We start from the raw sequence: 16538 nt of genomic DNA on the forward strand, positions 1-16538 counted from the left end.
TATTCAAAACTTTTGTGGAGTGATAGGACGTTTGCAAAGTTAAGATGCCTTTTAGAAAATCTGGGACAACTTTTGACTTTATGTTTTTTTTCTCTTTTGTTTTAGGAATAAACAAATGTCTTTAAATTTTTTTGGGGAAAATGCATAAGTACCCCCAGCCTATACCCGAAATTCTAGAGACACACCTAACCTTTATTAAGGTCCTATTACCCCCCGAACTTATTTTATATGTAATATTCTACCCCTTTTTGGCCTACGTGGCACTATCAGGTGGGCCCAGCGCATGTTGACATTTTTTTCAAGGATAGTGCCACGTAGGCCGAAAAGGGGTAGAATATTATAGATAAATTAAGTTCGGGGGGTAATAGGACCTTATTAAAGGTTAGGTGTGTCTCTGGGATTTCGGGCATAAGCTGAGGGGGTACTTATGCATTTTCCCAATTTTTTAAAAAAAAAGAAGGAATAAACAAATATGCAGTGCTATTTTCCAAATTTCAAAATCAATCCTATACAAGTTCCCGCTTCAAAGCCTCTCTATTTCCAGATCTCCCTCAGTGAGAAAACCCTAATATTTTGATTAAAACAGCCGATTATACTGGTGAATTCACCTGTGGTTTGCTTCCAATTTAAGGTAACGCTTCATTATATGTCAAATTATTTGATAATGGAATCATATATCTGTAAAATTCTACATTATCATGCCGCAGTTGCTGTAGAAATGCCTCTTTGTTCTATGTATCTTCAATTTTATGTCCACCCCTTTTCTCCATCTGGTCAATCGATTCGTGGAATTTTAGTTAAACCTCCAGATTTTCCTGATTCTTTCCTAATCAATCTGGCTGTCTTGCAATAAATGAAAAAAAGGGTGAAATCAGGGGAAAAGGATGATGAAATGTTTGATTTGGTCAATTAACTCGTGGGTGTCCTGTAAAATTTTGTTAAACCTCAAGATTTTCATTATTGTGCAATTTTTCTTTCGTGATCGATATGGTAGTAAGGGTATTGAGAAGTTCTTTTTATTTTCTCCATTTTTGTAAGAGGAGTGATGATACAGACAATTCCGCATATACGAGCTTTTGAAAGGGAAGAAATGTTGAAGAACATTCATATTGTTGACTCCAGTTAGACAGTTTGAGAGACGGAGAATAGGATAAATAGTTATGTCTTTGTTTGTCTATTGCTTGTTTAATCTGCACACGATTACGCGTTAATGGTTCTACATGCCCTAGTTTCTGTTAAGCATTATTTTGTCTGTGATTGATAATTCCCCTTGGAAGAGTGTTCAAGGATGGTAAAATAGCTTCTTCTTTTTTTTTTTTTAATCCTTTCAGCTAAAGCAGATTAATGTCAAGGAAAAACAACACAGAAAATTTATGGAGCTCAAGTTATTAAGTGTGAACTGTTGTGTTTGTGCATCAGAAGGGTAATCATCAACATAAAAAGTTACACAAATGGACAAAGTTTATGCGGAGCTAGATGTTGTTAAAGGCGAGGTGGAAAAGCTCAGAGAAGAATGCCGGACCAAAACAGAGATGACGGAGAGTTTGAGGAAAGCCCATATTGATCAATTATCAAAACTTCAAGAAGCTAAGTTGGAGATTGGTAGACAGGCAAATGAACTATTTGTTGAATCTGAGGAAATATTTGAGATCAAGAAACTCTACGATGATATCAAGTCCATTGTACATGAGAAAGAAACATGTCTCCAGAATCTTAGCTCTGCTCATGAGAAGCTGCAACTAGATTATGGGAAGAAAATTGGGAAGTTGGAAGTACAAAACAAGGATTTGGTGTTGGCTCTGGATGAAGCAACATCCAAAATTCAAGATTTGGAAATGCAGATATCTGCTAGTAATAATGAAATCAATGCTCTTAAGCAAATCATGTCAGTTAGGCAGGAAATCTGTGTTGAATCAGAGCTAAAAACAAGGGCATCCAAAGATCTGAAAGATGGAGATGCCATTATCCAAAAATTTGATGAAGAAAATAGGATTGCGAAAGATCAGTTGAAATGGAAGGGTGAACAATTTAAACACCTTGAAGAAGCTCACAAAAGAAACCATGATCAGTTCAAAACCAGTAAGGTGGAGTGGGGCCAGGAAAAGTCAGCAATGCTTGAAGAGATCTCTTCATTGCAAGCAAGATTGGATTCTCAGACTCGAATCTCAGAAGACCTCCAAAGCCAATTGAGGATGAGTAACCAAGCTTTAGCTCATCAAGAAAGCAGAAAGAGAATTCTGGAAATTGAAGTGTCTGAGTTTAGATCTCAATTCCATGATATCTCTTTAGAGTGCCAAGAAGCAAACTCAAAGCTTGAGAACTTGACCATCAAGAGGGATGAAGAAATTGGAGAGTTAAGAAACTTACTCCGAACGAAAGAAGCACTGTTCAAGGATACAAAATGCAAAAGTATACAGCTTGAACAGGAAAATCAAGATTTACGAAGATCTCTCAAAGAGCTTCAAGAGTCTCAACTCCAGGGTACTGCTTCCACTTCTGTACTTAAGAAACTGCAAAGCAATTTCCAGCATTTGAAGCAATTACACAAGAAATGTTCCTTAAACCTCAAAGAAAAGGAAGTTGAATGGAGCTCACAGATAGGAAAAGTGGCAGAAGATATGAAAAGATGCATGTCTGAGTTAAAAAGTAAAGAAAAACACATAGACGAGCTAGAAAAGGAGCTGGAAGATCGCCGTGATGCATGTGATGTTCTTACTGGAGAGATATCTGTCTTAATCTTGGTTTTAAAATCAGAATTTCATACTGGTATCAAGGAGCTCTCTAGAGCCAACACGGAACAAGAGCCAAATAGCAAAAGTCCAGTACATCAAAAGAATGAACAAGCAACCGTTTTAGAGGCAGAACTGAGTGAGTACAAAAAGATGCTTGAAGAGTCATCTGATTGCCAAGTTCACCTCAGGGAACAGGTCCTGAAATTGGGTAATGCTCTCAAAGATGCTTCTGCTGCTTCAGAAGAAGCTAAAGATGACCTGGCCAAAGCAAGGAAAGAAGTCAAAGAAAGCAAACTTGAACTAGAGAAGTGGAAAGCTGAAGCAGGAAATCTTAAAGACTACCTTGAAGAGAAGCAATTTTCCCAAAAGCAAGAGAAGGAGATCTTACTTGGGATTTTGAAGGAGGGAGAAGCCAAAATTAATGAGCTACAGCAACAGATTACAGAAGCAGAGTTGAAGATTGTTGAAAGAACAGAGGCAGTGAATGATTTAAATCAGGAGAAGCTTCAATACTATCAAATTGCAGTAGGCAAGGATAACACCATAGAAATTCTTCAAACTAAGATTTCTTGCTTGGAGCAAAAGTTGGCTGATAAAGACCTTCAGAATGAGCAAATACAATCAGATGTGCGGAAGGCTTTTGATCAGGAGAAGGAGAACCTCTTGCTGAATCTGAAAGAGAAAGACAGGAAAATACAAGATATTCTCAAACAGGCCAAAGATTTAGAGGAAGATATGACATGTAAAGAAGTTGCTTTTACAGCTCTGATAACGGCTGAGGGTTTAAAATTACTTGAGATTAAAGAGAAAAACAAGGTGATTGCCGAGTTAGAGCTGAAATTGGGTGATAAACATCAGAAATTGGAACTCCTAAATAAATCCTTGTCTGATTCAAGACAGAAGGAGGGGCAGCTGGAAACATTGTTGCAAGAAAGTAAAAAGGAATCGGAAGAGCTGAACACTCATTTTGGCAATGAACGGATGCACTTGGAGACCCGAATTCAGGAGCTTGAGTCCCACAAAAATGATGCGCTTGAAGAAAATAAGAAACTCTTTGTTGATAGGGAGGAATTACTAGTACAAATGCAAGGAATACATGGAAGAATGAGTGAATTATGCTGTGAAGATGTTGAACTTGTAAGACATTTGGAGAAAATATTGGAGAACCCTGAGGAAGAGAATAAGCGTCGACATAGTAATTTAGGGAGAGACCACCATTCTAGAACTCCCTTATCAACTGCCAAAACAGGAACTGATGAAAGAACTCCATTGGTAGAGCTCAACTGTTAGGCTGATTGTTCAACTGGGAGCAATTCTATACTCCAAACACAAACTTCTTTAGCGTTTTCCAAGATCTGCAACTCTGGTTGGCAATCTGTTACTGACAGGATTTTTTATCTTTCTGTCTTTTGTTGTATGGGTGGTTGTTTTACAATGTTCTTCCCAATGTAATCAATGATTCTTCATTTGCTGCTAAAAGAAATGAGTATGTTATAAGCCTATAACTGTGTAGCGGTTCCATGCGTTGTTGACTAATAGCTTGTTTGACCAAGCTTTCAAAATCTATTTACTTTAGAATAAAGTTTTAGTAAATATTTGTCAAAATAGTAATATTTTTGGTGAGTAACAATTTATGTTTAATTAATTTTAAAAGTACTTTTGTTAATAATATAGAACAGTTTGTGCTTGACCAAGATTCTAAAGCCCTTAGGTTAATACTAGGCATTTCCTGAACATTGTCGTACTAATGAGATCCAATATTGTAAGAAATAATTTTATGGTGTAGTTGAATTATCCAATAAAAGGAAGCATCAATTAACATAATATAGTTTATACCATGTACATTACAGTTACATTGTTGAGCTTGCTATGCTACAACTGCATGATATCTGAATTAGCCGTTGCAGGTGACAACAAGTATCTCAACTTGATATCCATTGAAAAACTGCCAGTAAAATCATCTAAAACGATGAACTTAGACTTGCGTATGTGTTTGTTTTCAAACATCAAAGATACAACCATAGACATGTATGCACAAAATCCATACTGTAACTATCAAAATATCAGGACGGGAAAATGCATAAGTACCCCCCCAGCCTATGCCCGAAATCCCAGAGACACACCTAACATTTACTAAGGTCCTATTACCCCCCAAACTTAATTTATCTATAATATTCTACCCCTTTTCTGCCTACATGGCACTATCTTGAAAAAAATGTCAACATGCACTGGGCCCACAAAGATAGTGCCACGTAGGTCAAAAAGGGGTAGAATATTACATATAAAATAAGTTTGGGGGTAATAGGACCTTAGTAAAGGTTAGGTGTGTCTCTGGGATTTCGGGTATAGGCTGGGGGGTACTTATGCATTTTCCCTATCAGGACAAAACTTACTAGTACAAAACAAATTCTCATTACCAAGAAACAGTGCAATAAAAAGAGATAGAAAAACTTTAATTGACTCATAAATACAACACCTCATAGCAATTGAAAAGAAACTGATTTGCAAATTAATCAGAAGCAAAGGTTACAACCACATTCTCATAAGTTTTTCATTATACATTTTGAAATGACTGCTATACTAGTATTACTGTTATATTACTATTATCCATCAACAACATTTGTGAAGTATAGCATGCAAAAACATCAAAGTTTAGGCTAAAGTAACTAGAGAAGGTGAATATCTCCGCGCATAAAAGCATCTTCTGGCCAATAGAGTGCCACTCTAGTCTAATAACTACTAGCATCTTGAAAGAAAAATCAAAAGCAAGCAAGTCTCAAATATACTGTTAACAATATTAGGTAACAAGCCAAGCGATTGAAAGAGTGCAGAGGAACTTAGACACTGGTTACCTATAATATGTTGAATTCTTGGTCAAGTAATTTGAAGCATGATGCACTCTCAATTTTGATGTATGACAAACCCACTATAAGGAACTTGGTATGTACATCGTTATGATGCAAAGTCAACTCTCCAGCGGTACTGATAGCTCCGTGGCAGCGTTACAGCAGAACTACAGAAAGGCCTGTTTGCCTGGACCAATAGCAGGAGGTTAAGGTTGCTTCTTTCACTCCATCTATACAAGGGGATGCGACTTGAGCAAAGTCTAATTTTTCACAACTCCAAGGAAGCTTTCATTTTCAGCAACTGAAGACTTGCTCGTGCAAACTAATGATGTCTATAGGTTTTAATCGTTAAAGCTTTGTGTTGCGCCCAAACGCACACGCAAGTGTATGTGGTCGTGGAAGTAATGAAGTAGCTCATTTTAAGAGCCGAATGTCGTACCCACAGAGACTTAAAATTAGATTATCTTTGATTCTTCCAATAACTATAACTTAAAGCAAGTGTTTCTAGAAAGAGTGATATATTATTCTAAATAATCAATTAATTAAAGTAACTAAACAAACTACCATGATTCAATTTCAACTTGGAGTTAAAATAATGACTTGGGAAATTCCAAGGTTGCAGCCTGTTTTGGATTCATGCATATTAATTCCTTTAATGGATGTCAGTTAGTTAAATCACTGGTTTACGGGATTAAATGTATGATTATGGTCTCCCGACTTCTAATCACCTACTTTAATTGGTAGTCTAACTACATCATTGAGCGGGTATAAACTAACCAATTACCGAGCATTACGTTTTCATCTTGTCTACTAACCAAGCAAGGTCTCTAGATATATCCCTATCTTAGATACAAATCAATCCTAAGTCTAGAGAAGATCATGCGCCTTTTCTCCCACGCTCTATCCTCCTATTCCTCCCCCAAGTTTAATTCGGACAATGAGTTTATTTTAAAGGAGGCCACGAACCACAAAATTTAGAACAAAAGAGTAATTGATCCAATAACCAATATCAATCCATCAAATTCAATAATATACAATATTCTTGTAGCCACAGTCCTAGAACAAGAGAATTTAGCTACTCATAATACGATTCTCAATCTATAAATATTCAATAAGCATAAGAGAAATCAAATTAAAGTTCAAGAGTAGGAATGAACTCTAAAATTTAAGAAATAGTTCTCCAAGTTGTATTCTCCAAAAGCCAGAAAAAGAATAATTAAAATAATAAAATCCAGTCTATTTATAATTTAGGAAAAGACAAAAGAAAACTAGGCTCTAGGTCCGTGATGCGGAGAAGATCTGTAGATTCGATTTTTCTTGAACTCCTTCTCTCCGCGACGCGGAGAGGATACGTACTCTTTTGGTTCAGTAGCCCTTGAACATGGAATAATAATTTCCCTCTCCGCGACGCAGAGGGGATACAGAGTTGGGCTTTCTTTTCATTTTGACTTTCTTTTTTCTCTTTTGACATCCTATCCTTCGTGCTCTTGTGCTCGAACCCCACTTCACTCTACATACTGTCGATTTTGCCCTTTTTCTCTTGATTCCCAACATGCGATTACTAATCATATTGGTTACTCAAAATGCAATAACATGACTTAACACTATCAATAACTAAAGAATTTGTCCTCAAACTCGGCTAAAGCATAGGTGTTGCTTGGCTCCAGGGGCGGATCTACATGAAGGTTAGGGGGGTCACCCGACCCCTCTCGTCAAAAAATTACACGGTATATATAAGGTCAAATTCGGTTTTTATGTGTATATATTAAAATGAACCCCCTAAACACATGTAAAGAGGCTAGCTCAGTGGTAAAGGGGGTTCAAGAATTCCCTTGGACGTCATGGGTTCAATTCTGCGCAATATCACTTTCCTAAAATTTTTCTTGTTTTCTTCATTTGGAAAATCAAATAGCAAGGCTGAGATGGGCTCAACATTTTTGGGCTGGAGCTTTATTGTTTTTTTTTTTTTTTCATTTTTTAATGTTATTTCTCCTTTTCAATATTCATTTTTTCGAATTTCTAAGGCACATTATTTTCATTTTGTATTTTATTATTTTTGTCTCCATTGCTCATTTTATTTTTACGTAACTCTCTTTTTATATACTAATTAAAAGGAACTTTTTAAAAAACTGTCAATTATTCTTAAACTTGAAATTGAGATAGAGAAAAAAAACTTTAAAGATAAGTTAAACTTAATCGAACGAATAAATTTGAAAGACATGATTATTCATCATATTTCTTTCTCATTTTTTCAGTTCTATTCTAGAGAGACATAAACTATATTGATATGATTTATTCATGTTTTTTACCAATGGAAAACCTTATAATTTGAATAAATGAACAAAAAATTGGCAATGCCATTTATTTATCCTTTTAATATGCATATAATATTAGTAACTCAATCCCTACACATTTTAAAGAGTATTAAACAATTTTTAAAGTAACATATGATTGAATGAACATTAATTTAATTTATTTTAAAAATTCAAAATAAAGTAAAATAATAAAAAATTAAAGAAAAAAATCATTTAAAAAAAACGAATCAATGAAGCATAGTAAAATTAGGAAGAAACGCTAAATGTGGCATGACAAGGCAAGTTATATTTAATGAATTAAGGATAAATTTTTTCTTTCCCGATCTGTTTTGCTCCATTTTCTTATTTACTTCTTATAAGTTGAACCCCCTCCACGAAAATCCTGGCTCCTAGGTAGGGGTGTACAAAACCGAATCGAAAACCGAACCAAACCGCAAACCGAGTCAACCCGGAAAAAATACCCGACTAGTGGTTTGGTTTGACTTGGTTTGGTTTTGAAAAAAAAAACCGACTATATTTGGGTTGGTTTGGTTTTAACTAAAAAAAACAACCCGAGACCAAACCAACCCGATTTTATATATATAATTTTAAAATTTTATTTTATAGATAAAAATATTTACTTTGATATAATTTTAAAATATTTCTTATACTTTTCCATAGTTTTTATCTTTTAATATATTATTTCAAGTTTGAAACTTAGAATTATGAATGAGCCAATAAAGATTATAGTCCACAGATGTTGGTAATTATAATAAAGCTTAAATCAAAATCAAATTAATACTAATGCAAAAAGAAAATCAATTCAACACTAAGAATGACAATAATATTGAATATTTGTTCTTTAGTTTTACATTGGTTTAGACAATTAAAATACATAATCTAAGTTTAATTTTCTTTAATATTTAGTCATGTAACTAATACTTATTAAACTTAATTTTAGCATAATTTAGTACTTTTAAATTATGATCATTTTCATTATGACTTGTTAATTTGCAATATTTGTTTTACGCCATTTCTTTATTATTATTTTTGTTGGATATTTTAGTGTCATTAATTATATCATATTGTGTTATATTTTTAAGAAACTTCTTAGATAGTTGTATTTTGGTAGGACTAAAAAAATATTTGAAGTACAAGTAAGTAAATTATATGTTTGTATGAATACTTTACCGGAAAAACCCAAAAAACCCAAGCTTTATTGGTTTGATTTTGTTTATAAATTTAAAAATCTGACACAAATGTTTTGGTTTGATATTTGAAAAACCCGAACCAACCCGGCCATATACACCCCTACTCCTAGGCATATAAATACGCTCAAGATCACCACCCCACACTTAGAGCTTTGTTCATCTTCGAACAATGCACATGCCTATTTCCTAGACCTAGACTTACTAACAATAGCATTTTTGCTTCAACTACTTGCTTTCAGGAATCTTTTTATCAATTCACAATAAGCATATATGTTTCCATTCACACTTGACCATCATATAGACACCACATGACTTCTAATGTTGACTCAACAACTTTTAGCAACTTAAACATTAAGGGGTCATTTGGTAGAGTGTATAAGAATAATGCAAAATTGGGTGCATTAGTAATGCTTGCATTTATAGTGTTTGCATTAGTACTGCTTGTATTAGTTATGCAAGCATTATTTCTTATACACGGTTTGATTTCATGTATTAGAAATAACAAATCTTGCATAGTTTCTATTTAAAAATATATGTTTACAAAAATACCTTCACACTTTATTTATTTTTACACTTCCTTTGCAACAAAGTTCTTTGCTAAAACATTAGAAAAGATTTCTTTGCTAAAACATCACTAAATCTTCTTCTCTTCTTTTTTTTCAAAAATGATATTAAATAGTTGTACTATTTGAGTCAAAAAAATTTGTGAAAAGTTGGCAAAGAATTTTTTAATCAAATTATTGTCACAATAGTAAATTTTTTTATTAAATTGTGTTGAAAGAGTTTTAAAGAAAAAAGATAGAGAAAACAGCCAAATACCCCCTCAATCTATTACTCGATTCTCAACTATACACTTATACTTCACGGGGATCCTATTACCCCCCTAGAGTATTTTAAACACAAATATTGACACCCTTAAAATGTCACCCCCAAATCTTTGTTGCTGAGTGTAACGCACGCACCTATTTTTCAGAATAATTTAAAAAAAAAAAAAATCATCACCAAAATACATCAATTTTAATGCTTTTCATTTTTTCTCCACCATTCTATTCATCTTCCTAAATCATTCTATTTTTTCTCCATTGTTCCCAATGTCTCATCTTCTCCAATTCATCTCCATCACACCCATCATCCTCCGTCTTTCTTCTATATTTTTGATCATTTATTTGCACAAAATCTAGTTGTTATTGTTGAATTCAATAAACTAACATGAATGTTGAATCTTTTTATTATGGTATCTTATTGCCATTATTGTCTAGTTCTGCATTTGGGTTCTCTAGTTGTTTTTTTAATGGATTTGAAGATGATTTTTTCCTTGTCAAATTTCAAATTCTAATACCCACTTTCAGTTCCAATCAAGAAACTCACAAATTTCAAATTCTAATACCCACTTTCAATTCCTAACAAGAAATTTGGGCTGCTACTATAATCGAAAAGATTTCTCTAGCAGAAGTTGTAATATCATTTTTCAATATCGGATTGAAAGTATTTTCCATTGAGGTGAAAGAAATTAAAGGATTATCATTTTCTTTCTTTTGGTTATGTTGTCTATTTTTAGGAAAGATTTGAAGGTGTTAGTCATGAAAAAGTTCATTGTGGATTAAAAGTGAAAAAAATAAAAATAATAAATTATTGTATAGGTAATTGTCCATGGAAGCCATGGCAAATTCAATTGTAGAGGTTTAATTTTTAGAGGTTGGTAATGGTTAGAGAGAGAGTGTGTGATTGTAATTAACTAAATTTATTTATTAATTGTATTGAATTTAATTAAGAAATGACAGTTGTCAAATCATTTAATTTTGACCTATTTATCTGCCTTACACTTGCCTCTAGGAAAGTGAACACACTTGTTGTGCCACATCAGCACTTAAGGGTGTTAATATCTATGTTCAAAATACTTCAAGGGGGTAATAGAACCTCCGTAAAGTATTAGTGTGTAGTTGAGAATTGCGTAATAGGTTGAGGGGTATTTGGTTGTTTTCTCAAAAAGATACTTAAGAGGCCACAAAGTCTATTAAGACATCAACAAATTAAAAGACATTGAAAAACAAATAAAAAATAAAAGTAAAAACATATGACAAGAAAGAAAATGAAAAGAGGAGAAAATGTTTTAAAAAGGCTTTGAAGGGAGTGTTTCACCATTAACCAGAGGTCTCGGGTTCGAGCCATGGGTATGGAGAAAATCCTGTTGGGAGCGTCACCCCCGAATGGACCCTACAGTGCGCGATTCAAATTTAGTCGGAGCTCCAATGTGGGCTCCGGATATCAGGTGGGAAACCAAAAAAAAAAGGCTTTGAGGGTAGTTTTGTAATTATTTAATCTAATGCAAGTGTTAAAATGCTATGTATTACTAATACCTAGAATTACTTGGTATTAGTAATACACAACTTAATACACAATAGAGTGTATAACTAATGCAAATATTAGTTATACATGGCAAGAAAAAATGTACCAAACAAGGTACTACTAATACACATCTAATGCATGCATTACATTTCCTAATACACTCTACCAAAAAACTCCTAAAGCTTCATGCCGGCCATCAGATGTCACCTATCCATCATCAAACAAGTGCCTCTCACACAAAGAAAGTAGTCCACAACTCACTCACAAGATTTAGTATAAAGTATGGACTAAGCATAAACAATCAAATCTCACGCTCACAAAGAAAATAAACATGTATGTACATAGACCCATAAACTTTCCCATTATGTATATCTCCACTAATTAAGTATGCTTTGAAAAGAATCAAATAGAACTTTCACGGATTGTAATGTAGGCTAGGAAATGGGTAGAAAAAACTATGTAATAGTGACTTACACTTCCCTAAGCACCGTGTATGTTTTAGACTTCATCACCTCTTCATTTCTTTTTTTCTTTAGTTTTAGCCCTCTCCTTAACAATCTTGTCACAAGTAACTCGCATCATTTCACGAATTCCCCAAAATCTTTATTACATTTGCCTTTTTTTATATGGAGCTCGTTCTTTCAATGAGAGCTTTTTCATCACCTTGCAGCTATCATTGGTCACCTTTTAACATTTAAACCATCTATTGACTTTCAATGCTACTAATTCTAATCAGCCTATGTTACAGTGCTTAGGCAAGGAGGGTGCAAACAACTAAGGATTCAATACAATCGTTCAAGTAAATGTGCGGCTACCAACAAAAGGCTACAGACTCAAATGGGCTGCTAGTGATAGTATATTTGATAAGGCTGAAATTTCTGAACATATCAAAGGAGGCCTATTATCCTTTCCTAAACAAAGCCATACTTTTGATTTCGTTTCAACAACATGCAGGTCAAGTTCTAGACTAAGATGCAATACATGAAATACACGATGTCTCACCACTCATGGCTCAAGTTCAGTTCAAGTAAGCTTTATCATTAAGTACAACACTCTGCTCATGTAAAATTTCAAATTAAGCTTAAGTTTTAATTTAGGAGCAAACACAAGAATTCAAAGGCATTCGAAGATATTCATCCACATGCTTTTATACAAAATTTCCCTTCCAGATTTCAACTTTAGCACAAACACCATATCTACATACTCAATGATGAAAATTACCCTTAAGATGATCGTCATTCATCTATCATAGGGCAATGTGATTCAACTACGACGGTTGACTCAAATACAAAATTTCCCTTCGATCTGCATCTCTTTATGATGCAGACACAAGTGTTCGGGATCATCGACAGGCCATTCGTGGAGATCACTTTGCACTCCAGTTAGCTTTTGGTGAGCCTCCTTGCATTCTGGAGGACTCCATTTTTCTTTTCAGTTTAGTCATTTTAGAGAATTGTGGGTCTTGTCCCGATATCCATATTAAACTATAGAGGCTTCATAGATAGATAGATAGAGTTGTGGAGTCTCTCATTACTCTCTTTTCGTTTGAGATGTTTTGCAAACTATTATTATTGCATTGAGTATTTTTCAGACTGTCTAAGTTGAGCATTTTACTTAATGATTAACTTCTGTTTTAAGCCTTTCAATGCTTGAGTTAATCTTCCGCTAATTAAGTATTCAGTCAGGCCAAGGGTTCGCTTGGGGACAACAATCATTCTCAAGTGTCGACCACGCCTAGGCTCATGGAGTGACACCCACGAAGCTGGGGGTCTTCGTTAATCTCCTCTTCTGCGGAGCTTCATTTCTTCAGCAACATTGCTCCGATGGCCCCTACTCCGCTTGAGCGGTGAATGCGATATGCTTTTATAGTTATGGATCTCTCATTTTATTCCCCTTTTCCTCCATTTTTTTGAGCTTGATCTTAGGTTCCTTTGCTACTACTACTACTATACACTTGTACATTTTTCTTATGCAACACCTAGAACAAGGCAACAAGCCACCATCGTTGATTCCAGATCTCTCAATGCCATCACATCTTTTTCTAACTTACTCATATTCCTCTTTTGCACTCTCTATGTATTTTGTAATATGATGAAACAAATATGTTGTTTTGCAGTCCTTTTCAATACTTAGATGCTCTTGTATTGGTAACACCAGGTCTAGGTCTGGGGCTGGGTTCTGTATATTCATCTACCTATGTCACTTTGGGCATTTATTTTATATTTTGTTTATGTACACATATATGCTATGACCCTATTCTATATCTTATTAATGATTTCGCGCAGTTATGTTCTAATTTTATTTTCGCTTCTTATTTCTTTTTTATTTATGTAGTTGATGGGTATGTCAAGGTGTTGTTCCAACCAGGTGTTAGCAATTTGCCATCTTAGATGTCTGTTGTGGGTTTTGTAAGTTGGTTATGGTTATAGACAGTGGTCTAGATTACCTTGTTTTTCATTTGATAATATTTTGAGTTTTCCATTGCGTTTCTTTTGATTTGGGTTGGCCTTGATGCACATTTGTTTTGATTAATTCGTTTCAGTTGATTCTCTTAGTCAGGTAAGGAACGTAATGCCAGTCGGGCCTACCTGAGTTTGAGGCATGACAAAAGTACACAAAACTCGAGCAAATTACTTCATTATACCAACACAAAATTAAGATAGTTCAAGTTCAAGTTCATACACAAACCTTGATGTTTTAGCACATAGCAAGTTCTACCACAAAATAATTAGGAATTTAAATCTTCTATTCTATAGATCAATAAATTTGCCAACTTGCTCAAATAATTTTTCTTACCTTGTACCAGAGTATATATATATACCACAAAGAGTAGCAACTTGAGTTTCAGCCTAGAAACAACTCTTCTTGGATGATTTTGTGAATGAATATGATGAGAAAAGAAGATAGTGATTTTTCATTGGCATATGGAGAGGAGGTTCCAAAACTATATATATAAAAGTCATATATATCACTTTGGTTAAAGTAGAAAAGGTGGCTGCCCAAATTGATAAGTAGGATTCCTAAAATGATAAATATATATTCTATCTCATGATTAACTTAAGAAATAACAAGTGTAGTTTACATAACTACACCATGAAATTCCTCATAAATTTATCACAATTTAAAGTATGAAATTGTTAGATGTCATAAATTCAAGGTTAGGAAGTGTGAAATAAAACATATTCGATCTCACAATCGAGAATACTCTCTCTCTATTGTTTGTACAAGGTATTTCTTTCCAAACTACTATGGTAAATCGTAGATGTTCTTATAAACAAACTTTGATTCATTCCGAACTTTTTGTTATATGACTTGTTGGAAAATATTACGGAAAATTATTTTATGATGAATATTGTAAGGAGCAGTGCCGGCTCTTGCCTATAAATTTTAAGGCTAATGCTTGGGGCCCTCAAATTTCTACAAATAATAAATTGTTTAATTTTTTCATGAAAAAAAATTAATTATTTATAATAAAAAGTAATATATATATATATTAAATTGAATGTTAAAAAGTAATATATATATATAATAATAACTTTAAAAGCATGATCTCCTAACTTGAATGTTAAATTACTATAATATTCCTAACTTAGGTTGTGACTTTTTCTATGAGTTGTAACTTTTCTGATAAGTTATAACTTTTTTCAAATGAGTTGGACTTTTCCAAAGAGTTGTGAGTTTTTCAATAAGTTGTAACTTTTTCAAAGGGTTGTGACTTGTTGGAAAGGTCACGACTTTTCAGATAAGACACAAAAAACACTTATTCATACTATCCTTTGTTGACTATAAATAGAAGGGTTTTCTCTCATTTTTCAACCACATGTTTTTTAATCTTCTACTCTTTGTCTTCTTGCATTTTAAAAATGTTCGTGTGATTTATTGTCATTGAATGAGTTCGAAGTTTAGCGGAATATGAGGTACCAATATTTTGATGAAGTAAATTGTTCTAATTCTTTAACCTCGAGTATTTGAGGAAAATAATTCTGATGATATAATAATTATTTTTTTGCTTAGTATATACATTAGTATGTAAAGTTTCAATATATGAAGTTAACATGATGTAGTCTAAATTGATTTGTTTTTGTTAACAATTTCTTTGTGATGTAGATATATGTTTCTGAATATCTTTTTCAAAAATTATTAAACTTCTCAAGAATTAGAGAATTATCACGATTTGTTTTTTGATGATCAATGCAAAAGAATAACTTTATTTATCAATGTTACTTATGTGATTGTCAGGACGTTTGCTTCAAAATAGCTATTGCTATATAAAATAGCCCTTTTGTTTTATTGATTTTCTATTTCTTAATATGTAAGTATTTTCGAGAAAGAAAAATTTATATGACTTGTAATAACGTCAGTTGAAATTTGTATTAGTTTAATTTTTATTGTAGTCTAAATTTAGTTGTTTTTGTTAATAATTTCTCTTGTGATGTAGATATATGTTATTGAATATCTTTTTCTAAAATTATTAAACTTCTCAAGAGTTAGAGAATTGTCACGATTTATTTTTTAATGCCCAAGACAAAAGTACGACTTTATTTATCAATGTTACTTATGTGATTTAGATTGTCATGATGTTTCCTTCAAAATATTTATTACTATAGAAACATTGTCTTTTTGTTTTACTGATTTGCTATTTCTTAATATTTCAGTATTTTCAACGAAGAAAAGTTTATTGAACCTCATCAAATTGAAATATATACATTATTGCATTTAACTAATAAAGTTTTTCATTGTCCATCTTCATAGGTTCGTGTGAATAAGAGATATATATGATGATCTGCACGTGTCGAAAAACTAGTTGTGTGTGTATATATATATATATATATATATATTATTTAAATCTTCTTAACCCCATTAAAATAGAAGAAATCAAGAAAACATTGATTTAGATTCTTACATTTTCTTCGCTAGCACTCACATTATTTATCCCTTTTAACTCCTTTTGCCCTCTATTTTTTCAGATCTCTGATAGTTAGAATAATACTTTGTCAAAAAATATGAATCAATAGTCGAAAAGTATTGAACAAAGTGAATTACAATTTTTTTTTATTTCTTCGTTACTTTTCATATTAAAGTAGGGTATATCACTTATAAACCTTTTGA

At 33.1% G+C, this 16538-nt stretch overlaps 1 protein-coding gene across 1 annotated transcript; it reads left to right on the forward strand.

Moving 5' to 3' along the window:
* Positions 1-524: 524 nt before the first annotated feature.
* On the forward strand, positions 525-4210 carry LOC125865860 (uncharacterized protein At4g38062-like). The gene is made up of 2 exons (XM_049546115.1): positions 525-631; positions 1332-4210. The coding sequence occupies exon 2, from the start codon at positions 1452-1454 to the stop codon at positions 4020-4022; it is 2571 nt and encodes an 856-aa protein (XP_049402072.1). The 5' UTR covers positions 525-631; positions 1332-1451; the 3' UTR covers positions 4023-4210.
* Positions 4211-16538: the final 12328 nt, after the last annotated feature.

Source organism: Solanum stenotomum, chromosome 5, assembly GCF_019186545.1.
Source record: "Solanum stenotomum isolate F172 chromosome 5, ASM1918654v1, whole genome shotgun sequence".
NCBI lineage: Eukaryota > Viridiplantae > Streptophyta > Magnoliopsida > Solanales > Solanaceae > Solanum > Solanum stenotomum.